General features: G+C 45.4%; 1 protein-coding gene across 1 annotated transcript; it reads left to right on the top strand.

The window, feature by feature from the left end:
- Positions 1–704: 704 nt before the first annotated feature.
- BATF (basic leucine zipper ATF-like transcription factor) lies at positions 705–21,597 on the top strand. Its single transcript, XM_054566997.1, has 3 exons — positions 705–856; positions 3,155–3,259; positions 21,388–21,597. Exons 1-3 carry the CDS (start codon positions 794–796, stop codon positions 21,595–21,597), a joined length of 378 nt encoding a protein of 125 aa, XP_054422972.1. The 5' UTR covers positions 705–793.
- Positions 21,598–23,598: the final 2,001 nt, after the last annotated feature.

Here is a 23,598-nt window from a genome sequence, read left to right as displayed (position 1 = left end):
TGCCAAGAGGCATGGGTGGTGAACAAACTTTTAGAACATCAGTTCCAGAGCCTCCCCTGTGGCTTCAGATCGACCACAGCCCCTTCTGTTTGATAGTTAGGAAAGACCCGCGCCCCAGAGCCCTTTCATCCCCACCCCAGCCTAGCGCTGGCTGGGCTGCAAGGTCAGCAAGGAAGGGTGGGTGGCTGCTTTCAGGCAAAACCCAGAAAGAAATCCCAGTCTTGTTGTTTTATTTTGGCTTAAAAGTCAAGTCGGGCAACAATGGAAACTCCTTCCTTGCTCACTCCTCTCCTTTCTGCCCATGTTGACAATAGACAGACTTGCTAATTCTGGCTGGGGTTTTTCCCTCCTGGGCTGTTTTTCTTTTATCTTCATCAATTGAAGAGAGCTGTTTTACCTTTTCAAACTGTATCTGGGGTTTTGTGTATTTTTTTTCTTTCACATAATTCTGTGGGTCTTTTCCCAGATATGTATTTTATCTTAAATTAACTTCTAGCTTAAGTTTCCGCCCATGTGACTTCCAGCGTGAGTTACCAGAAACCACAAGAGAGAGAGCGCGAGCGTGAGAGCCGCAGAGCCAACGACATGTCCCTGTGGGGAGCAGTGCCTCTGCACCCCAGAGTGAGGAGGACACGGGGGTCGGAGGTGGCTGCAGGGCAGGTGGAGCAGGGACCTGCCGAGGGGCTGGGCTGCAGCGCTGCTGGCCTGGGAACTATCGGGAAGGGAGGCCAGCTGCTGACAAGGGAGCCCAGAGGCGTCTGGGGCCGTGTGGAGAGGCCGGAAGACTGCAGCCATGCCTCACAGCTCTGACAGCAGCGACTCCAGCTTCAGCCGCTCTCCTCCCCCAGGCAAACAGGTAGAGTCCTCCTTCCCCTCTCTTATTCCCTCTGATCCCCTTGGGGGAGGAATGGACAAGAAGAGGGGCTGGCTGCCTCATCCTGCCCAGGGAGCTGAGGAGCGAGGGAGTGGCTGGTGACACGGGCACTCTGTTAGACGCAGGGCATGGCATTTGCAATCAGGCTGAGCGTACTGGCTGAGACCCTCATCCTGCCGCCCATTCTGCCAAAGCCCCCTTTACTCCTCATTCTCCAATGGTGCCCGCTGCCTGCGCCTCCCCTGGATCCCCACCCCAGAAGCTTTCTAGGAAGCCAAGAGGAGAACGAACATCAGAGAGCTCAGGTCTGTCAGGGAAAGGCTCTGTGCTTCTCCAAGGCAGTAGAAAACCAAGAGGACGATGAGCCTTAGAGGGGGCTGCAGGCCAGCGCGGCCCGAAGGCTGGAGAGCTGGTGTCCCAGGAGATGTCCATCAGGGCAAGAGGGAAAGGGGTTGGGGAAAGTCAAGGAGAAAAAGCAAGTTAGAAGGAGGAGGAGCCAGGCAGCACAGAGGGATCTATCATATCTACTGGGGCACTGCCCTGGCACCAGCACAGCCAGGGGAGGGGCTGCTGGGGCTGCTGCCCACATCTCTTTCCCCTCTGGCTTCTGCACGGGAGGAAGGAAATAAATCAGGAGGTGACTTTGGAGACTTGGAGACACTTACTAGTACCTCAGCTCAGCTCTGGGGAAACCAGAGAGACTACAGTAGAGATTCTGGGAGTGTTTGGAGTCTAGATTGTGACTTCCAAGGCAAAAGTTTTCAGGTGGAGAGTTGCCAGAAAACAGGGTGCCCTGCCTGCCTCCCAGTTTCACAGGGGTTCTCTTGACCACATTTCTTGGCATCCCTCTCTATAGGAAGGCTTCTTTCTCTTCCAGTACATCAGTGGATTAGAACTTCTTCCATTCATTCCTTAGCACAGGTATCCAAGAGAGCTTTCTAAGTGCTGCTGCCAAAATAAAAGTATATGGACATAGAATATACAATAACATTGGTCATAAACTATCTAACAGAAGAGACAGGTTGGGAGAAGTCCTGGCAGAGACCTCTAGAGGGCAAACAACCGGGTCCTCTGCTCAAGATGATATCAGGCTGGCTCAGATTGCCTGGAAGTCTGTGCTCTTCTTAGGAAGGAAATTACTCATGGCTTCCATGGTAACCTGGTCCCCATCCCCCTTACAGGAAGAGCATGTCCTTCCTATCTAACCCAGTGCCCTCCTGCTGCAATGGCTGGAAGTGTTGGGCGAATTCGTGAGACATATGCTTGGTGAGCACAGAGTCTTGCCTTAGGAACTGCGCACCTCCAGACCGTGGGGTTGCGAGATAGGCCGGGACTTGCAGGAGGGTTTCACTCAGACTCCTGCATTTATCCCGCAGCATCTGGGGGAAAGCTGGACCTAACCTCTCTGCCCAAGCAGAGGACCTGCCTATCTGGGAGATGTACTTAGAGGACACCCAAGGTCCCCTTGTCCTCCTAAGTACCCATTTGCTGCCTGTCACAGCCAGGTAATCTTCGCTGCTAAAGCCATTCTTGGCCTCTACTTTGTCCTAGGCATTGTGCTCAGGGTCATGGGAAATGTCAAGGTCACTGAGCATAACGAAGGGAATGCAAGGAAAGAGACAGACCTGGGATGCGGACATCAGCCTAAGAATGCAGCAGAAGGCATGGGGGTACAAGCCAGTGAGGTTTGGGGTAGGGCTCTGAAAGTCATCAGGCTTCACATTGGAATGTGTAACTCCCAGGTGACTGTGAGCTCTTGGGCAGGCTCCTCTGGGCCTCAGTTTCCTCACACATAAGATGGAAATAACAATGCCAACATCACAGAACCGGGGCCATACACAAGAGTACCTCTGGAAGAACACTTGTTCAGAAGCTGGCACTTAGTAGGTGCTCAAAAAAGTTTTGGAAAAAAAATAGCAAGAGAGTTCTAGGGCAAAAAGTGAGAGAGCAAGGGTGGAGTAGCCCCTAGGAGGAGAGGTGATAAAACACACTTTAGCACCTCAGCCATTTTTTTCCAAGCACAGCTATAGTGAGGCCTCATGGCCTTTACCCTCTTCCTGTAACTGCCGGCCAAAAAGGCTTAGAGACCTAGGGAGCGTAACAGAGTGTGGGGAAGGGTTCCCCTTTGGGTTCAGCCTTTTGGTAAATAGGGGGTGAGCGGGCAAATGAAAAGATGAAGAAATGGAGGATGACCGGATGGGCACTCAGCAGCACACGAGCCGGGGATAGCCCGGAGGAGAGGGGCAGATGGGCCCAACTTTCATCCTCTCTGCTTCCCAGGACTCATCTGACGATGTGAGAAAAGTTCAGAGGAGAGAGAAAAATCGCATTGCTGCCCAGAAGAGCCGGCAGAGGCAGACACAGAAAGCCGACACCCTGCACTTGGTGAGTGTTCAGACCTTTCTTCATCCTCTTGAGCCTTAGTCTTTGCTGCCTGTCCCCCATGGATGCTTAGACTTCAGCTTTGAATCTGCCTGCATGGAGATGGGGATGTTGGGGGTGGGGAGCAGCGAGCTGAAGGGAGAGGGCTGCGGGGTGAGGTGGGAGAGGAGGCTCTCTTTTGAGAGTATTGAGAAGATTCTGGCAGGGAAGGAGCCAGAAGGCTGAAAGAGAAAGGAGCCCTTCTTCCTGATGCCTGAGAGGGACGGAGGGGTCAATGAGTTGGGCACAGCAAGCTCAGAGGCTGGATGCAAGGCGGAATCGCCTGCTCAGCCATGGGGCAGCCAGAGAAAACTCCAGCCCTCACGGGCCCAGAGAGCAGAAGACAGGACTGTCTCAGGAGAAATTTAGGAGCTGTGAAGGGCTTTGGGGAGCAGCACTAGTGTCCCACATAGGCCCGCCCCCTGGGAGGCCACCTGGGCAGCCACCCTGGGTCCTGTACTTGGGGCAAGGAGCTTCACAGGGCGCTGCACCTTACTCCCCTTTTCTGAACATCATTAAGGTTTGATTTTGAGATTCTTCTCTTTAATGGTATCCCAAGGGGTCTGTGGAAGATGTGGTTTCAAGTTCACTTACCTGGGAAGGTCGCCATCCTGGCTGGGTCGCCTCTGTAGTCTCAAACTTTCTAGAAAAGGCACTGACCCCTGGCTTGAGCGGGAGCCCTGATCAATGCTGAATTGCAATTCCACTGGCAACCCGAGGCCCTCGTTGATGTTTCTAAATTCTGGCTGTGTGCTTCATCAACAGTGCTCCCTCCTCGTCTCCCACACCTTATCAGCCAACCTCTCTCCACTCTCCTCTTAACTTGGTCCTTGTCCAACCAACTCTTTTTTTTTTAAAGATTTTATTTATTATTATTTTTAGATAGGGGCAGAGGGGAAGAGAGGAAAAAAGAGAGGGAGAGAAACATCAATGTGTGGTTGCCTCTCGTGCACCCCCTACTGGGGACCTGGCCCACAACCCAGGCATGAGCCCTGGCTGGGAATCGAACCAGACACGCTTTGGTTCTCAGGCTGGCACTCAGTCCACTGAGCCACACCAGCCAGGGCCAACAAACTCTTACTTCACTGGCTCCTTCCTCTTCAATCCCTCCATCCCTTTCTCTAGCAACTCTGTCTTTCTGTCCTTCCTCCTGAACCATTCCTAAACCTCCAGCATCCCAGTAACTCATTTCAATGGTAAAAAGGGTAATTGGGACCAAAAATGAATATGCTTGCGTTTATTTGAAAGATCAGCATGGAAATCAGCTAGTTAGAATAGTTGTTTACATCTTATCAAGAAAAAGTAAAATGTCTGTGTCTGGTGTCTGATGAGTACTAGACTTTATTGGGATGATCAATTTGTAAGGTATATTTGCCTAATCACTATGCTGTATTCCTGAAATTAATATAATATTGTTTGTCAACTGTAATTGAAAAATAAAGAAAATAAGATGTAGTTTTAGAAAACAAGATGGTTTGTTAAGCTTTATAAGGAAGCAGAGAGCTGACTGTTCCAACATCTCTGATTGGCTTCTTGTGTTTTATTTGAAATGTGTTCAGCATATCCCTCGTTGCATACTAACATAGTTTTAAATTCATAAATAACTGTTGGATTAAACAACAACAAAATGAGAATGAATGAACAGCAAGCCTGTTCTTCTCTTTGATAACTGTCATAGAAGTCTAAATGTTAAGTTAGTGGTGATCCTGCAACTTACATGTTCTCCATGATTTCATTATGGTATAAAGTCTCACAACACTCCCCTTTACTATTTTAAGCTTGAAAATCTATGATCACTCAGATCTTGAGTTTTAGTTCAGTTTGTCTTTATCAGAGTCTGATTCTAATTCAGTGTTCTTTAGAGCAAGCCAAAGAACAAAGCAATAAAAATTAGAGAGAATAAAACCTTCCTTTATGTGCAAATAGATAATGCCCTGAGACTGGAAAACTGCTATAAACTTTGTGTTTGTAATTTTTTTAATGTGGAAACTTAAGTATAGCTCAGCAGCTCCACAGTCAAAAGGACAGGGTTCAAACCCCAGCTCTGTTACTTGCAATCTGTGTGGCCGACTTTAGAGACATTCTTCACCTCCCTCAGATTTGGTTACTGTGTCTATAAAATGGGAAATGGCAGTCACTACCTTATAGAGATAGTGCATCTAAGGAGTTCAACACAGTGCCTGGCATATACCAACTATTCAAAAAATTTAAGTATAATAAGAAGTAATAGTAGTTATTATAAGAAGCAAAATAAAAAACTATACATATATACATTTTAATATATTTGTATATATTTAGGTATGATTATTTTGCTTCTTGTAATAATGATTTTATATATATATATATATATATATCTCACAGGCCTGAAAGATTTCTTAAAGGCTGGAATGTTCAGACAAACTTTTGATGCTCCAAACTCCTCTGCAACGCCCCCCTGCCACGCCCAGAAATAGTCCCCAGATGATGCCCAGTCACTTCTAGTGACAGAGAGCTTCCTCTCTCCTGACATGAACAAAGGGGTCTTCCCCATCTTGAGCTGCACCACTGTCTCCCTGTGCATTCAACCCACTGGTCTTGATTCAACCCCTTGGGGACACATCAGTGAGGGTGGTATGTCTTTGCTATGGTGACGTTTTCAACTCTGACTCCACTGTGTCTGTAAGACAAGAGTTAGAACCGTCTGATTACACTCGTCATGAATAGATTGGGATGGTGTCTGGGGCTTGGCGTCCGTGGAGCTCCCTATCATGTACACGTTAACGCCCGCACCACCAGCCTCCGTCTCTAGCATGTTCCCATCTTCCCCACAGCCAGACACAAATTCCTCCCCACTCCTTAGGTCACATCAGAGTTTACACAGCAAGCCTGGGGACTGCAGCCAATGCAACTGATGTTTTTTGACTTCAGCTAGAAGCGTTTGGTGGTAACATTTAAATTTGGCACCATCAAACAGAGGGTTAGCCTGTGGTCTGCATGTTTATTTCCCCTCAGCTAGTAATCACCCATCTTCCCCATCCTTTAGTCTCTTAATTATGTTTGTGATCCAGGTAGAAAATCTTCTACCTTTATCACCAACATTCTTAGAATCAAGTGCTTGGTTTGCCCTGGACTCCTTTTCATGCTTGGCTCCATATGCTGAGAGGTTCTGGAGCCATTCTCTGGTGCTCTGACCTGGTCATAGGACTCATCTACAGATACTTTAAAGACCAGGGCTTAGAAGCTACTAGGAGCACAGTATCACATAAGGACCACATTTGTTATCAGTGTGCTGGGGTAACATCGTCTCAATTTCAACATTATCACTATCATCTATCTTAAAATACCAAAAGAATTATCTTGTTTACCAGTGAAATTGAGGGATACTCACTATTTAACATTTTCCATATCACTTCTGTAAGTGTTTTACATCAAAACTCTGTACCTTAACTGCTTTTAAAATAACAGAGTAGGGAAAGATCCTCTTTCAATGATTGTGTTTAATCTCATGCAAAGGTTCTAACACCCCAGCATTGACCACCCCTCATATAAACTGGATCGAGTGCTTCTTTTCATAATATCAACAAACAGTCCACATTTTGTTTTAATTCTCTTTCGATTGGGTGTCTCACACAGCACCCCCATCCCACCTAGTTTCTCTTCCCCCACTGACAACTGTAGAGTTCATTAAGCTTAGGAAAGGCATTGATTAAAAAGGGAAAGGCATGTTTTGACCGCTTCATTTTCAAAAGATATGAGTAGCCAATATGCGGATCCAAGATAGTCAGTTAAAAAAACTATTAAAAATAACAAGAGGATCCGGTCAGCTTTTAAAGTTGACACAAAAAGTAGTAACTTTCCTATATACAAATCATAACCAATTATAAAATTTAATTGGAGACAAAATTCCATTTATAACACCAACAACAGTAAATGGAAGGAAGGAATAAATTTAACAAAAAATATGCAGGGCTTAATTTTTTAACTCTTTAAAGTTATTCTAAGTAACTTAAAAGACACTCAAATAAATAGAAAGATATACCTTATATAATGATAGTAATTTTGTTAAATCAATCTAAAATGTAACTTAATGTGATCCCAATAAAAACCCAATAGGAGTTTCTGGGATTTGGAGAACTAGATTAGCTATTCTAAGTTCCCACTGAAAAAATAACCATGTGAGAATTTCCAGAAAAAATCTAAAAAAGGAGGGCAACTAGAGAAGGTTACCTGAACAAGATATTAAAGAAAATGACAACTATAGAAATGAAAACAACATGAAAAAGACAGAATATTGGACAGAATAGACTACAGAACTAGGTTCCTAACAAACTCAAATTTAAAACTCAAGTACATATGTCAGTTCCCAAGACACAAGTTCAAATGCAAAATGACTAGGATGGCATTTCAAACTGGCTAGTCATTCGGGGCCAGGGGAAGCTAACTGCTTTATTTCTTATACAACACACACATGCATGCACACGCACACACACACAGATTAAATATAAAAAAGAGAAAAAGAGAAGACTAAAGAAATTTGGGGAAAAGGAGCATTAAAAATTTTATCTTGGACTGGAGTCTTTTCCACATAAAACACAAAACCTTGAAACCATAAAGAGAAAGATCACTATACATTACCTTTACACATAAAAAATGAACATTTCTATACAGCTTGAACTACTATATGTAAGATCAAAGGCAAATGACAGACTAGGAAAAACATCTGCAAGACATATGACCAAAAAAGGGCATAGTATTTACTTAATATATGAGCGCTCTTATGAATAAAAAAAGGATTACTTGAACAATAAAAGAATAAATAAATAAATAATTGAAAAAAGAATAAGGAAAGGATTAACAACACAGAAAAAAGTGAGTGATGATTATGAGTAGGCATTTTATAGAGAGAAGTTAATGGCACATAAATATGGAAAAGATGACTCTTTTTGTAATAGTTAGTGAAATGACAAGTAAAGCAATGTGAGAATCTCCTGCCGGATCAGCAAACATGAAAACTCTGCTAATGCATGACATTGCTGAGGCCGTGGAGAAGCAGGTGCCACCGCATGTTACCGGTAGGGGTGTAAGTTGGTGCAACCGCAATAGAGGGCAAGTGGCCTTATCTGTCCAATTTATAAGTACACACACCCTGTAACTAGGCAACTTTACCTCTAGGAGTCTATTTACAAACATACCCATAGATTACATAATTAAGTACATGCAAAGATAGTCACTGCTGCGTTGTTGGTCATAGGAAACCCTAGAAACAAGCTAAATATCCATAAGTAATGGACTAACTAAACTATACTTTCCTCATTCAGCGGAATACCATGCAGTTGTTAAAATAACAGGTTACATCTGAACATGCTAATCTGAAAAGACTATCAAACTTCTATACTCCTAAGTGAAAAATATGTCAATATGCTATATGGTTTGCTTCTGTGTGTGTTTCTAATAAAAACAAAAATGTATCTGTGTAGGTGTTGTAAACTTAATATTTTTCAAGTGGGTTTCCCAAAAAACCATTAACGGTGATTACTTCTGAAAAATAGAGTGAAAAGTCAAAAGCAGGAGACAAATACTTTGCATTTTTTTACCTTTTTTATATAGTTTAGATGTTTTTGTCACCTGTTCATTTTTATTTACTTATTTTTTAAGGAGAGGGGAAGAAAGAGAGGGAGAGAAACATCAATATGTGGTTGTCTCTCACCCCATCCCCCAACCAGGGACCTGGTCTGCAACCCAGGCATGTGCCCTGACTGGGAATCAAACCAGTGACCCTTTGGTTTGCAGGCTGGTGCTCAATCCACTGAGCTACACCAGCCAGGGCCTTTTTTATAATATGGATATTTAAATTTGCAACATTGATCATTACAACATATGTATTAGGATGATTTCTTTTTCAACTTTTGACTTCAAACATGGAATAATCTTCCTCTGTGACATTTTATCCCTCAAACATAAATGTCTCAGTCCTTTGGGAGAACCAACTGTCAGGATTTATAATGAGGACTCCTAAGGCCTACAGTACTAGACAAGGCATACAGTGGATCGGAAATCAGTGTCCTCTGTGTGGCCATCCTGGTGAGTTGTAGTGGCTCCTGGTACCTCGTAGTAGGAAGGATTCTGAGTTGGTATCCCAGGTCAGTGGGAAAGAGAGTTGAGATCAACCGAGAAGCTTTGTTCTGGAAAAGGCTAAAAGTAGAGGAGATGGTAGGCAGACAGTAATAAGAGCTCAGAGCTGTGCTGCTGGCAAGTCAGATATGGTCTTAAGGATGGAACTGGAAGCAAGAAAGAGTAACAGGGTCAAAGCTGAAAGCCAGAACTTTAGATACCCACTTTGGAGAAGGGTAGGACAGGTGCTTGCCTGGGACAGGCTCCCAAAGGAGTCTCCCACTACTTTAATAAAAGAGAAAGTTTTACAGTTAATGCCATATATAACAAACATCATGAGTGTAAATTATGCATGAAATAAACCTTTATGCTGATACTATGAGAAATACGGTATTTACAACCTGAGGAAATTGAATAATGGAAGAAAAGAAGCTCAGCAAAGATGAGAACTTCCCGGGCCTCCTTAGAAAGACACTATTGTTCTTGGTCTTTTGGGGAGGCCTGAAAGGCAAGTCTGTGCATAGTCCTTTTTCACTGATAGAGCACTTTTTCTCTGTCTTGGAAACCATTCCATAAGGTTAATTGGCATGGCATAGAAAAGTTACACTAAAAACAAAACAACAATAACAGAAATCACAGAGAAGCAGTGTTCTGACTCGTTTCACCCTAAAGAAGTTCAGTAGAAAATCAATGCAACATCTGTGGAAAAGAGACATTTATTTCTCTTGGCTTCTATTGCTATGAACTTTTTATTACAAACTTATTAACTGAGCACAGTACGAGGCACTGTGTGTTACATGCGCTACCTATTGTACCTCATTTAATCCGCACAAACACCTTACTTTGTAAACCCTTTATTAGGTTAAGTAACTTGTCCAAGTTGACACAGCTTGTGTAACTAGATCTGTCTGACTTCAGAGTACACCTTCCTAACCACTAAGCTGTACAGCCTCTTTCTTAGATTCTCATGAAGAGGTATTCATCTTCCACAGCATATATCCTTCTTGAATCTCATCCTGAATTTATTTTTTTTCTTTAAGTAAAATCCTCCAAAATTTACACTTCCCTCCTCCATCACTAGGCCTTGTCAAGAAGGTAAAGATGTCTCTATGCAATATATCAATACCTCTATTGAAACAATGTTTAAAGCAAGCCATGTAACAATAAATATTAATATCCTATGTGTGAATACCCTTTGGAGCAGAAATGTCACTTACAAGAGTTTAAAGAAAAAATGTTGCACAAAGATGCTCAATGCATCACTATTCGTGAACAGTAAACATTTTATCAACACTATGAGATTGGACAGAGGCCCAACAATAGGGGATTAAGCATATTACTGTATACCATTTATACACTGTAACTTGTTCTGGCACTAAAAATGACTATGAAGATTGTATTTATCAACACAGAGGGATGTCAATGGCATTGAGTGAAAAAAGTAAGTTACAAAGAGTATGCAGAGCATGATCCTGTTAATGTAAAATTTGTGGGTTTGGGTCATGTTTGCATGCATAATGAGATGGCTGCAAGTATATTCTGCAAAATGTACCAGGGGTCATTTCTGAGTGGTTGAATTTTGAGTTGCTTACTTTACTCCTAGTACTTTCCTGTAATTTTTTTTTTATTGTGATGAATGTATGCTGTCTTTGATCAAAATAAAAAGTTGGACTATTTGGGAAGGGAAAAATGTCCAGGCAATCCACCGCCCCTAACTTCTTGTCCCACTGATGTTGGGCCAGTGTGCTTATGTTTGGGAGGCATATTTGAGAGGATGCCAACTCCACACCAGTCTTAACATAATAAAGAACTTCTATCCAGATGGGGTTACAGGTCCAGGTCACAAGGCGAGGGCTGCTCATTCAGCAGACAGCCCCTCAGCCGCACCCAGGCTTTTTTCTCTAGAAAGAATGAGAGAGTCTTGCTGAAGAGCCAGTGCCCACACAGCCTGGGGATTGTCTCCGTCTTCACTGTAGGACTCAGCCTGGCTCCCTGCTTGTTGGGAGGCATAGATGGGTCCCACGGGACAAAGACCCTTTCAGATTGCGGGATCTCTGTGGGGGGCCCTGCCATGAGTCCACATGGTAGCTTGTGGAGGGAGTAACAACAATGATGGTCATAGCCCTGTGTGTGTAGAATCACAGAATTAAAAGGAAATTCAGGGATGCTTCAGTCAGCTTGCCATGTTACCGATGAGGACACTTACGTCTTTTTCAAAGACAACCAAGAACCCAAACCCTTTACCTCCCCCCCATAAGCTTTGGTTTTGTGACACCTTGCTCACCAGGACTTTGCTATGCAGGTGGTGTTGCTCTCACATGTTCTTTTGCAAAGAGTAAGCCAAGAACTAAGCAACTAACCAGGATGTCTGAATGAGCTAGACAGAGACTCTTCTGCAGCAGAAGCCCAGTGCACAGCAAGAGGCCAGAAAGGGAGAGAGGCCAAGACTGAGAACGGCTGAATTGAAATGTTCCCTTATTTTAAAACGTCTTAGGGTTGTAATCCAAAAGTGAAAGGACAATAACACATTGGGGAAAATATTTGCACCAAATTAAATAAATGCACATTTAATGTGTATACTGTAGAAGGAACATCCCTTTTGAGAAAAACATTGAGGCTCCAATATGTTAGAGGGCAGAGGCTATTAATATAAAGTTTATGTAGCGTTTTTCCTACCAAAATGAAAATAACCCCACTTTCTATTCTGATTGTGAAAATGATACATATGAAGGGTTTCTCAGCCTTCACACTATTGACATTTTGAATCAGATAATTTTTTGTTGTGTGTGGCGGGAGAGGGTTGGGTTATGTGCATTGTAAGGGGTTGGGTTATGTGCATTGTAAGGGGTTGGGTTATGTGCATTGTAAGGGGTTGGGTTATGTGCATTGTAAAATGTAAAATTTACCCGTTATGTCCTAGTAGCGCCCCCTCAGTCCCAGCTGTGACAATCAAAAATATTTCCAAACCTTGCCCAAGGTGCCCCAGGGGCAAACTTGCCCCTGGTTGAGAATGCTGTACTAGGGAACAGACCCCTAGAAAGTTCTTCCTTCTTAATCATCGATAAGATGAAAGTAAGGAACTTTCAATAAGCTAATTGGCAAAATAAATGATTTAAAATTATAGCATCTACATGCCGATGAGCCTGCAGTGCAAATGATGTCTGTGTTCACTACTGGTGATGTTGCATGTCTTCCATGACTCATTTTCCATCATACGCGACCTGGGCGCCTGACCGCGCCCTGTGCCCCAGGAATCTCGCTGCTAGGGATTTAGCTGAGGAAATGGCTGAACAAATGAACAGAAATGGAGTGGAGCAAGATATTCACTGCGGCATGATTTATAATAGCGATATTTTGAGAGCAACTAAAGTGCCTAACATTAGAAAACCGTTTTAAGTAAACTGTGGATCATCCATTTGATGATACAGCCATTAAAAATATTAATTACGATGATCATGACCAAATTATGACAGAAAAAAATACAAACTGTATATGTACTATGAGATTTTATAAAAATAAGTCTTTTTATGTTTGCTAGAAAGGATAAGATGGCAACATACACACAAGAAAACATTCATGTTAGAGGACTAGGACCATCATCATGTATAATAAAAAAAAACTTTGATGTAGTTGTACTGTATATTTTTATTTAAAATAATAAGAAAGTGGTCACAAAGAGAGCTGAGTGAATTCTGGAGGACATAAAGGATAAGAACAGAGAAAATGTCATTGACCTAGAATTTGAGGGTCATGTTTTGAGAGGGGATCTTATAATTTGTCCTCCAAACGGAAACACTTTTTAAAAAATTTATTGATTTTGCAGAGAAAGAGAGGAAGGCAGGGGCGGAAGAAGGGGAGAGAGAGAGTTTTGTTGTTCTTCTTATTGATGCACTCATTGATTGGTTTTCGTATGTGTCCTGACTGGGGATCAAACCCAGTCTTGGCACATCAGGATGACACTCTAACCCTACCGGACCAAGGTGGAAACACTTTGAGAGTGGAAAGGGGCAGTAGGAAAAATTATGCCAGGTCAATAAGTATGAACTGGGACTGTCCCAATAAACATCTGCTCACCCTAGATTTAGAGGAACCAAGAAAGGGGACCTGGAGCGAGCCAGCTCTTAGGAATATTGAAGAGTGGTGATAAATGTCAAGGCCAAGCAGAGGGGACTAGAGTCCTAGAGCTAAAATGGATTTTCCCAAACCTGACGGCCCTTGAACTAAAATATTTTCTGGGCACTCAGCTGTCACAAGAATATGCCTTATTGCTAAGGGGGTGGAATGGTCCAGAAAATTATAGAACAAAGGGCATATTCCCAGTACGAGTGCCCATATCAGCAGAAATGATGTATTCTGCTGTGCAAGTATACGCATATGATATCCTTCTCTGTGCCAGGTATGGTTTGTCCCAGGCACTGAGAATAGAGCAGGGACAAAGCAGACCGAGTCCTTGATTTCATGGACCTTACAGTCCCTTTGGAAGTCTGACTGGAAAATAGACAAATAAATGAACACGTTAACCACACAAAGTGAAAAGTGCATTGAAGAAAATAAAGAGTGTAATGGTGGAAGTGACTACGGGATGGGGATGGGGACAGCGATCAGGGAAGGCTTTTCGGAGGCCCTGACACTGGGATCAAATGCCAGTCAAAAGAGGAGGAGGCTGAGAAGGTCTGGGAGACAGTTGCTCAGCAGAGCCTTGAGGCCACCCTGAATGTAGCCAGTCAGGGTCAGCGAGGTGCTTTGTGGGGCTGGGGACAGCAAGGGAATGAGGAGGAGCTCAGGAATAAAGGCAACTGTGCTGTAGGAAACAGAAACCAGATTAGGGGCGTGGGTTGGAGGTGGTTGTCAACAAAAGCAGCTCAAATCCCGGCTGGTGGAGATACGTGGACCTAAAATTCTGGCTGGGGGAGATAGTTGAGCTTAAGTTCTTATCTATAAAAGGGGAAGTAATAGCACCTCACTGGGCTGTTTAAAAGTTAAATGAGAGAGCAAATACAGAAACAAAGTAATATTGTTATTTGTTTGTGTTGCATGTATGGGACACAGTTGTATTTATTAATTTGTTTAATGCAGAGAGTCAGGCATTTTCCTAAAGATCAATCAGATGAAGATATTAGATATATCTTCATATATAAAAACATATGGCCTTCCTTCCAGTTTATAACACTTTAAAAACACTGTTCGACTTGGCTTTTCATTGCAGCTGGTCAAGTCTCCTTCTCTTGGTATCACTGGGGTAGGTCAAGGCTGAGCTAGGACAATTGCACAGAGTTCTTAAGGTGGTGTAATTCACTACTTCAACCCCATAGCTTTAGTTTTGAAAACAAAAGTGTTGCTAAGCAGGGGTTTGACGTAGACTTTTTTAAAAAAATGAATCTCTTAACACTCATTTGTAACTATCCTGGAGTTAAAAAGTAGAAGCTATTAAAGTACTTAAAACAGTTGGTTAAATTCTCCTGGCAAGCTTCACGGACATCCTGAGTTTACCTAGCACGCACTCTGCATTTGCAGGTTTCAGATTTTGGTAAATGATGAGAGATTCCAAGTTTCCAGGTACTGTCTTAGTCACTGGTGAAAAAACAGTGAAGACAATGGTAGTCCCTGCCCTCACAAGTTCAGGAGTTCAGAACTAGTTTGATTATGTTACAATTAATGAGATTCTACTAGGTGGCCCACCTCTTGTCTTTCCATCTTAGAAATGAACTATTCTGGGCTATTTGAAATAGTTTCTCCAAATATAATGTGATAGTAATGGTAAGGCACTTTGCCTTAAACAGGCATTAACTTACAGAACTTTTTTTTTTTTTACTAGAAATGTTCTACTTTTTAAAACTTCTTTATATTGTATTTATATTTCTATACATTATAAAATAAAATACACTTAAAACAAAAACATTAAGTATATGCATATATAATAAAACAAATGTCATATAATTAAACCTTGCATATATTGTCTTGTCTATATTCTTACATTATTTTTAAGACAAATCAGCCATGGATGTGGCTCTCCAACTAGCTGCTCGTTTAGCTCACCTAGGAAGTATTTTTTTTAAATCTTGATGCTTGAAACCCACTCCCGAACAATGAAACTGAAATCTTTCGGGGGTGAGGTTCGTGAATGAAGGGCTTGTAAAGCTCTTCAGGTAAAGGGAGTGTGCAGCCAAGGTTGAGAACTGGGGAGCAGAGACATTTGAAACCCGTCAGGAGGAAGTAGTGGAATGTGGGGAGTGAGTGTGGGGCAGTTAGTTTCAAGGTTGCAGACGGTTATATGCCCAGCACTGGGTCCCAGGGGCCGAACGGTTTCAACAATTAAACAAACAAACACATGCACACAATTCAAACCTTTGTGTGGAAGGCAATTATGAGCTGTCTGGTTTTCAGAACTGGGCTTGCTAGTGAGAACCTTTCTCATTTGAGCTATCAGTCAGGATTGCATTCAGTTACAAATAATAGAAAACCATCGAACAGGGTCATCGATAAGTCAGGCTTTATTTTTCTCATAAGAAATGCAGAAGCAGACAGACTAGGGCTAATGCGAGGATGTCATCAGAGAACCAAGCTCCTTTTCTCTTGCCGCACAGTTGTCTTCGGTTTGTGACTTTCTTCCCCGAGGCGGCCTGAGGGCTGCTGAAGCCCCAGGCACGGGAGGGAGGGTAACCCGGGTCCCGGGGAGGCTTTGCCTTTTAAGTTGGGAAGGGACGGTCCACCCCTAGGTACTCCTGCTTATGTCTCATTGGTCAAGATTTGTCACATGGATTTTCCGCGCAGCTGGGTATTTGAGGAATTTTTTCCGCATCCTCTCCAGAGGAAAGTAAGGGGGAGGAATTTGGGATAAATGTGGAGTGGGCCAACCTAGAGTGTTTCTCACCTATGAGGTCAATGAGCTCATAGTCCTGAAAGTCAAGAAATAAGTGACTGGACTCCATACAGGCCCTGAGGGCGGCACAGCTGAGGTGGCTAAGCGTCAGTGAATGATGAGGGTGCTGATGGTCCTAGAGCTTCAGCTTTAAAGGGTGAAAGTGAAGATTTCTCCAGAATCAGACATAGACATTATTCTGTACCCAGACCTGTGGTTTTGTGATTCTTCTCTCCTCATCAGGGAAGGAACCAGAGGTAGGGCTAATTTCCCCAGGACTAGTGGGAGACGCAGGCATAGCTCCCACTACGGCTTGGGCAATGTCCTGTCTCTCAGTCTGCAGACTTCTCCAGGAACGGTGGCTCTGCCCTGTATGTGCACTTGGCGGATGGGGGCTGGTAACTGCTGGAGGCTGAACATACGACTGGGTGTGAGGGATATAAGCCTCACATGCTATTCTTGTATTTAAGCGTGGTTAAGAGCCAAAGTGTCACCTTACCAATAAGTGACTGCATGGTCTGTTGATGAAAAAAACACACAGGGACTATTTCACCTTTCTGGAAATTGCGATTAGAAGATTCACAGAGAAGGTCAAGGCACTAACCCAGAGCTGGCAGGAAGGAGGACCAAGCCCTGCTCAGAATGGCTGGAGAGTCCCTGCCTTGGGCGAGAGCCTCTCCTTGGCCTTGGCCCCAGTCGGCTTCCCTGTGGGTGAGGGACCAGCCTGGGGATTCCCCGTCATTCAAGAGCTCATTGAGTGACCCCATCCTTGGCCCCTCCAACAGGGAATTCCCCAGAATGTTCCCATACCCCCATGAAGCCTGCTCTTCAGCCACCCCCAAGCTGCTGTGGTTCATGATAGGACCAGCATCAAATAACCCCACAGGTGAGGGTGAATTGTGAACATTAGCATCTGGATTTGCATGAGGTAGGAAAAGGGGGAGGGTGAAATTAGAAAGTCAACAGGGCTGAGGCCTCACAGGAGATAATTATCAAATATCAAAAGATTTAAACAGACTTCAAAGGCAGACAGGATGGCGGGCAACCTCTGAAGCTAGACTGCCTCAATTCAAGTACTGGTGCCACAGCTTACACGCTGTGTGACCTTGAACAAGTTACTTAACTTCTCTGTACCTTAGATTTTCCTCCTCTGCAAAATATGCATTATAATATTATTGACCATATTGGGCTGTTACAAAGATTAAATATAATGATAACTGTGAGGTACTTAAAAGATTAGCATTCGCTCTTAGTTATTAAGACAAATTGCATTATTCTTTTTAAAAATTTGGTTTCTACTTATTTTTCTCATATCAGTTGCATTTACATCCCTCTGCCCCAACATACACACACACGCACGCACGCACGCACACATGCATCTTCCCAAAAAGTGGGGCCTAGAGGTCCTAGTTTGCTCATGTGCTCAGGTAGCCGATTTGGAATCTGAAATATTCAAGACTTGAGGAGGGTCTGGAGATCTTCTAATCCTGTGGTTTTGAACATTCAGTGCACATTCGAATCCCCTGGGGAGCCTTTAACAACCCAATGCCCAGGCTGCACCCCAGACTGATTAAATCAGGAGCAAGCATCAGTATTGTTAAAGCTCCCCAGGGGTTCCCACGGATCCCAACACCTGGCCAAGGTAGAGACTCATTGTTTTGGTCCAGCCTTCCAGTTTCAAAGTGAGGCAGTGGGCTCAGAAAGAGTCACCCAGCCAGGATCAGGTCCCAGGACCCCTGTCCCCAGTGACTGCTGATGGAGCCTGCCATTGTCATGTATTTTGGACCTCACTCTGCATCTGGAGGAAGGGCGAGCCTAGAGAGGGCCCTCCAGCAAAGCAGCTGGCAGGAGATCCCCCCAACTCAGGGCAGGAGGCAGGTGCTCAGCTCTGTGATTGGAAGAGTGTGACCGACTCAGGGATCTTGCATTGTGCTGTATTTAAGAATCACCCAAACCAAGACCCTGTTTTCTCCTGGAAGACTATAGAACAATCAAGGACTGCTTAGTCTTCCCTAAGGACCTTTAGGCAATGGCATGGCCAGTCTCTCAGGAGAATCAGTTGGGTGTGCTAAAAAGGGCGCAGGGCCGAGCTGGGGGAAGCCTGGAGCCAAGCCCTGCTCTGCCTCTACGTGGTTCTGGGGCTTTGGATCGACCGGTCACTCATTCAGAGTTTCTGGACTTCTTAGAAACAAGATGTCTTGAGGTCAGTCTTACAGCTCTTTTTCTCAGCTGCTGCCGCCACCAGCCTGTAGTCGTTTTGGCAGGTAGGCGGAGTAGGTTTGTCCCAGGGTCTCCGTTGCCCTGTTCTGTAAAGTGGGGATAATGATAGAAGCTGGACCTTTCGTATCCACCTCAGAGGGCCGCTGTGAGGAGCCTAAAGGGCCTACACGAGTTCCTAAAAGTAGAAAGAAAGTTATGTGGAAGGACATGCAGGCCCATCCCTGCCTCTGTGTAGCAGAAGACAGGTGTGTTAGAAGCCAAAATTTATGTCCCAATATTCCTTTCCGCGTCTCCCTAACTGAGTTCTAGGTTTCCAGCCCCCACTGAGAAGTTAGGGGATGCGATCATTTCACCTCTGTGTAAAGAGCTGCTCGCATGACCATCTTTGCCAGATACTCTAATGTGAGCCCTTTCCAAGCCGCGACTGGCCCAGGGAGGGTCCGAGCAGACCAGCCGAGCAACGGCAGGTGGGGACATGGAGGAAGAAGGCCCCCATCATCTGTTTCCTCCTGCAAGGGAAGTCAAACTGTTTCTCTTGTTAAGTGCCTGGTTAGCTGCATGGTCCCTGGACTGGCAATGCTGATATCTCTGAGGCCCTAGCAGGAAGCAATCTTGCTCCTCAAGGTAAAGACAAGTTTGTTGTCTCAGGTGGTGGTTTTCTGGTTAGAGGTGGCCGTGGTTATGAACCCGCTTCTAGAGCTCTGGGGGCTGCAAGCCAGGGAGCGAGGTAGGGACAGGGGGATGAGAAAGCTAGAGAGAGCTCAGCCGAGCTTGCTTAGCTGCCAGAGCTCTGAAGAACCTGCAGTTACTTCCCGAAAGCTGGGCCTGCCTCTCAGCGGGGAGAAGGTCAGAGCCAAAGCATTGGTCCCTGCGCCCGCCTACCCAGCCCCTCCCTTCTGCCTCGGGGTTTGCCCAGGCTCTTCAGAGCACAGAACTTACAGTAAATGTTGTCACCAGTGGAAACTCTAAGAGGGGGTGAGGAAAAAGGCTAGAGGAAGGGACCAGTACTCCAGGCCCCCAGTTCCCGTCTTACCAACATCCCCTCCCCCTCCTGGTCTAAGTGTTGTTTTATCTTACCTTTCGGTAAAGAGGGGATGCCCTCTCTCTGGGATGTGCCCGGAAACAACCAAATGGTAAACTAGCCACACCTTGCAGAAGAAGCAGCCAGTGTCCCACCCACCACCCACCCCATTTTAGAGATGGGGGTTTCCTTTGTACTTATCTAGGCACATTTTTAGTTAAGAGCCACACACAGGAAATGCCAGGCTGAGTCTGTGCATGAGCACATCTGTCCTTTACAAATGGTTGGAAGCTGGCTCGATGGGTAATGCCACAGACCTGCACTCCCTTACCACCTCCCTGGATGCAGGGTTAGGGCCATTGGCAATGGAACTAACTTGCTCCTTAGCCTGCACGCAGCTCACGCTCCTCGTGAATTATTTGAGGCAAATTATCAATGTCAAGTTATCTTACATCTGGTCACTGGTCACTGCCCATCATAATTTTGAGTCAACTTCTAGTCCAGCAGTTGACATATTCAGCCAGTCAATCAACAAACATTTGATTTCATATCTACTAGGGGCAGGTACTTAATAACTGCTGGAATAATTGAAACAAATTTAATAACACATTTAACTAGTGTTTTCAAACTTGTCTGATCATTAGAATGACCCAGGGCACTTGTTAAAAATTAAAATTTCAGAATTCACCTCAAATTCCAAATCCGCTGAATTTAAATCTCTAGATTTCAAGGAAAACCTGAAACGATATTTTTAACAAGCCCTCAAATTAAATTCTAATAATGTGGTAAGTTTGGGAAATGCTGACCAAAATCAAACTGAACTAGCAGAGTAAGCCCTGGACTTCAAATATTAGGCTGCTTTTTGAACTGAAATGCCATTTATTTGCCCCTCCAGTGCCATTTCCCTTCCTCTGTGGGCACCAATTGTTAGTGGAAAAGGTCTGTTTCACTGAATCAAAGCTTGTGAACCTTAGAAGACACATTGGAAAAGCAATTCCCCCGGGGTTTTCTGAAGGTGGATTGTTTGCCAGTGGAATGCTAATTCCAGAGTGTCATTGTTGATTAATCAATGATGTGATTAGTAATAAGCACTCTTTACCCTGAGTTTCCCTGATCAGCATGTATCTGATGGCTTTCATAAGCAACAGGGGAAAAAGGTGTTTCTGGAAAAGAGGAACCACGTGTGCTTGGGGCACACCCAGAATGCTATGTAGCAGGCTCGTGGGTGTGCAGAACAGAGCAGAATCAAACACTGGGGTGGATATTGACCATTTAATATTTATTAAGACTCTAAGGGTCCTAGAACCTGGGTGACACAGGCAGTTCACCTCAGAGTCCTTTCGTAAGACTAATCTCAAACACTGGGACCGCTTGGAAAACACATGGTATAACATGGAGTGGAAAAGAGTGAAACCGGTATTAAGATGTTCTCATAAACTCCTTTCTCTCTTTTCAGGCTCTGGCCTGCCAGCTGGTTTCAGACATACGCTTGCCACTCCCAACTCACATACACACAGAGACACATGCACACATACGGGCAAAGGAGCCCACTCACACATGCATCCACACATACATTCCCACATACATCTCAATTAGCTGGGACCACGTGATACTGCCAATCTTATGGATCAAATACATATTAACAATTTCATGTGGTTTAACCTAATATCTATGCATATACATGCACGTATATACATGTGCTTGCACAGGTGTGCCCATACACACCTATAGCACCACAAACACATACGCACATGTGCACACACACTCACGTGTGCAGACAAACTTGCCAATGCCCTGCTCCATGGATTTGCCAATGTGGGCTCCTCCTGCAGCCTCCGCACCCTTCGGGTCTCCGGGCCTGCCCTGACATTAACCTCCAATGCTGATCCCTCCCCCTCACAGGAGAGTGAAGACCTGGAGAAACAGAATGCAGCTCTGCGCAAGGAGATCAAACAGCTCACAGAAGAGATGAAGTACTTCACGTCATTGCTCAGCAGCCACGAGCCCCTGTGCTCAGTGCTGGCCACCAGCACGCCCTCGCCCCCTGAGGTGGTATACAGCGCCCACGCCTTCCACCAGCCTCACGTCAGCTCCCCGCGCTTCCAGCCCTGAGCTTTGCCAGAGGTGGGGGAGAGCAGAGCTCCCCGCTACCCAGTCCCCAACCGCTCCAGCAGGCCTTGGAAGGGCACAAGACTGTGGCCAGGCTGCCCTTGTCCCTTGGAGCTCTCCCTCTACCTGGAGATGTGCCGAGACAGAGACCTGCCCTGGACAAAGACTGAGCACAGGACCATAGCTCCTGGAAGTGGGGGAGGCCTCCCAGCAGGGTGGCAGCCCGTCTGCATGTGCTGGACCCTATGTGGGTGGGAGGCTCAACCCAGAGAGAGGAGGGCAGGGGAGGGATATTTTTCTAAATAAATTTCTTTAAAAAAACAGTTTGATAAAGCAGTTTCCCTTGAAACCTTAAACTCTGTGGGGCTGGGATTTTTTTTTTTTTTTTTTTTTGTTCTTGGACTTCAGAGCCCTTAAAGCTCTGGAGACTCTGCTAATACCCCTTCTTTCCCATGGTTTGTTATTTCACTTGGGAAACTGGGGTTTTCAAAGAATCTTCAATTCTCCCTCTAGTCATCTTCTTGATTTCTCTCCTCAAATCACCTTGCCATGACCTTCCACCTTCCATTTCTCATCATCTCGCGTTTTCCAGATTGTCAGCAGGTCACTCTCTAGAGGGGAAGAAGGACCAGTGCAAGACGCCACTCAGTGGAATGGCCCTTCAGACTGATGCTCCCAACTCCCACTCACACAGCTACACTTGGTCTGCTCCGTCCAGACAGCCACCCCGCATGGTGCAGCGAGCCAGGCCCCTGCCAGGAATTCTAGTAATACAAGGGCAGCCTCTCACATATAAGACACTGCTTTTCTCACGCTCTCGTGGGGCAGCATGTGGCTTAGGGACATAGGCACCATCCTGCCAGTGGGTCTGCGTATCCTGCTGAAGATGCCTCCTCCCTCAGGGAGCTTGATAAATTAGCACACACAGCTCTGTCTCCCCGAGGCTCCGCAAGCTGCCACTCAGAGCGCAGTGTGAGGGCAGCAGCGGCTCGGGGAACACCAGCTTGCCTTCAGAGCTTCAGATTAACAGTTGTGGCCAATCCTTAAGCCAGTATACTCAGGGTCCCCTGCTCCGGTGTCCACCTGCTCCTCAGAGATCCCCAGGCCGAGCGTCCACTGGCCTGCATGTTATAGCCTTACCCACACCACGGCCCAAGATCAATGGCAGGGCCCACACACAGGGCCCCTGCTGAGCCAGCCTGGGACAAAACCAACAGGGATTGCTGAAGGGGATACCCTTCAGCAGCTACTCGCAGCCTCATCCCTTGGTCCTTCAAAGGGACTGCCGCTTCCTACTGCCTACTGCCTTCCTGCTGGCAGCCATCTGGGGACATGGTGGCCACAAAGAATGGAGGGGAGCAGGCCTGTCTCCTTGTGCCAGGACCTCCTCAACCTGCGGGTCAACAGTTCTGGTTGGCTAAGGCAAGGTCTCAAGTCTGGACCTCTCCCGCGCAAGTTTCCCCTCCCTCGCTGGAATTACGCCAGTGTCAGGCTAGCGCGATACTAAACTCTGCTGAGGCCTGGAAAAGCTGTGTCCTCACCTGACCTCCTGTGGCCTCTGTATGGGAGGAGTCCAACTCAAGGGCCTCCGAAGGCGCATTGTCACTGCGGGGCCCCTCAGCCTTGAAGCTGATGCCCGTGGATACCCAGTGTGGGGGTGCTGAGCTCAGAGCCTGCTGGAGTCAGCCCAGAAGACCTTCCCCAAGAATCACCACTGCTTCCAATGCAGAATCTGGCATTTTGACCTTTGGCTTCCCAACAATACTTGCTTCATGAACTGGGGCTCTTCTCCCAGTTTATGGACTCAGTGTAGACTGGGGCATGTGATGAGGAGCTGTGGCAAGCAGGGTCTCTCCCATCGGTTTCCTCCAGGGCCTGGTTTTTTGGCAGCTAATGGTCTAGGTAGGCCTTGCCCTCTACGCAGAGCAAAGCAGCCAGTGGTCACTTCAGAGGATGCGTGCATCGAGAAAGATTGGGTTTTCTTTTATGGCCTTAAGAAGCAGA

Source organism: Pteronotus mesoamericanus, unplaced genomic scaffold, assembly GCF_021234165.1.
Source record: "Pteronotus mesoamericanus isolate MK-2021 breed Mesoamerican mustached bat unplaced genomic scaffold, CSHL_Meso_final contig_182, whole genome shotgun sequence".
Lineage (NCBI taxonomy): Eukaryota > Metazoa > Chordata > Mammalia > Chiroptera > Mormoopidae > Pteronotus > Pteronotus mesoamericanus.
Note: the sequence above shows the minus strand (reverse complement) of the source record. Positions and strands in the feature narration are given on the sequence as shown.

Bases quoted from the DNA above. Each gene is read 5' to 3' on its own strand.
- BATF (XM_054566997.1), top strand. From the start codon at position 794: ATGCCTCACAGCTCTGACAGCAGCGACTCCAGCTTCAGCCGCTCTCCT. The intron at 857-3,154 runs GTAGAGTCCTCC...TCTGCTTCCCAG, and splicing joins CTCCTCCCCCAGGCAAACAG to GACTCATCTGACGATGTGAG. The intron at 3,260-21,387 runs GTGAGTGTTCAG...TCCCCCTCACAG, and splicing joins AAGCCGACACCCTGCACTTG to GAGAGTGAAGACCTGGAGAA.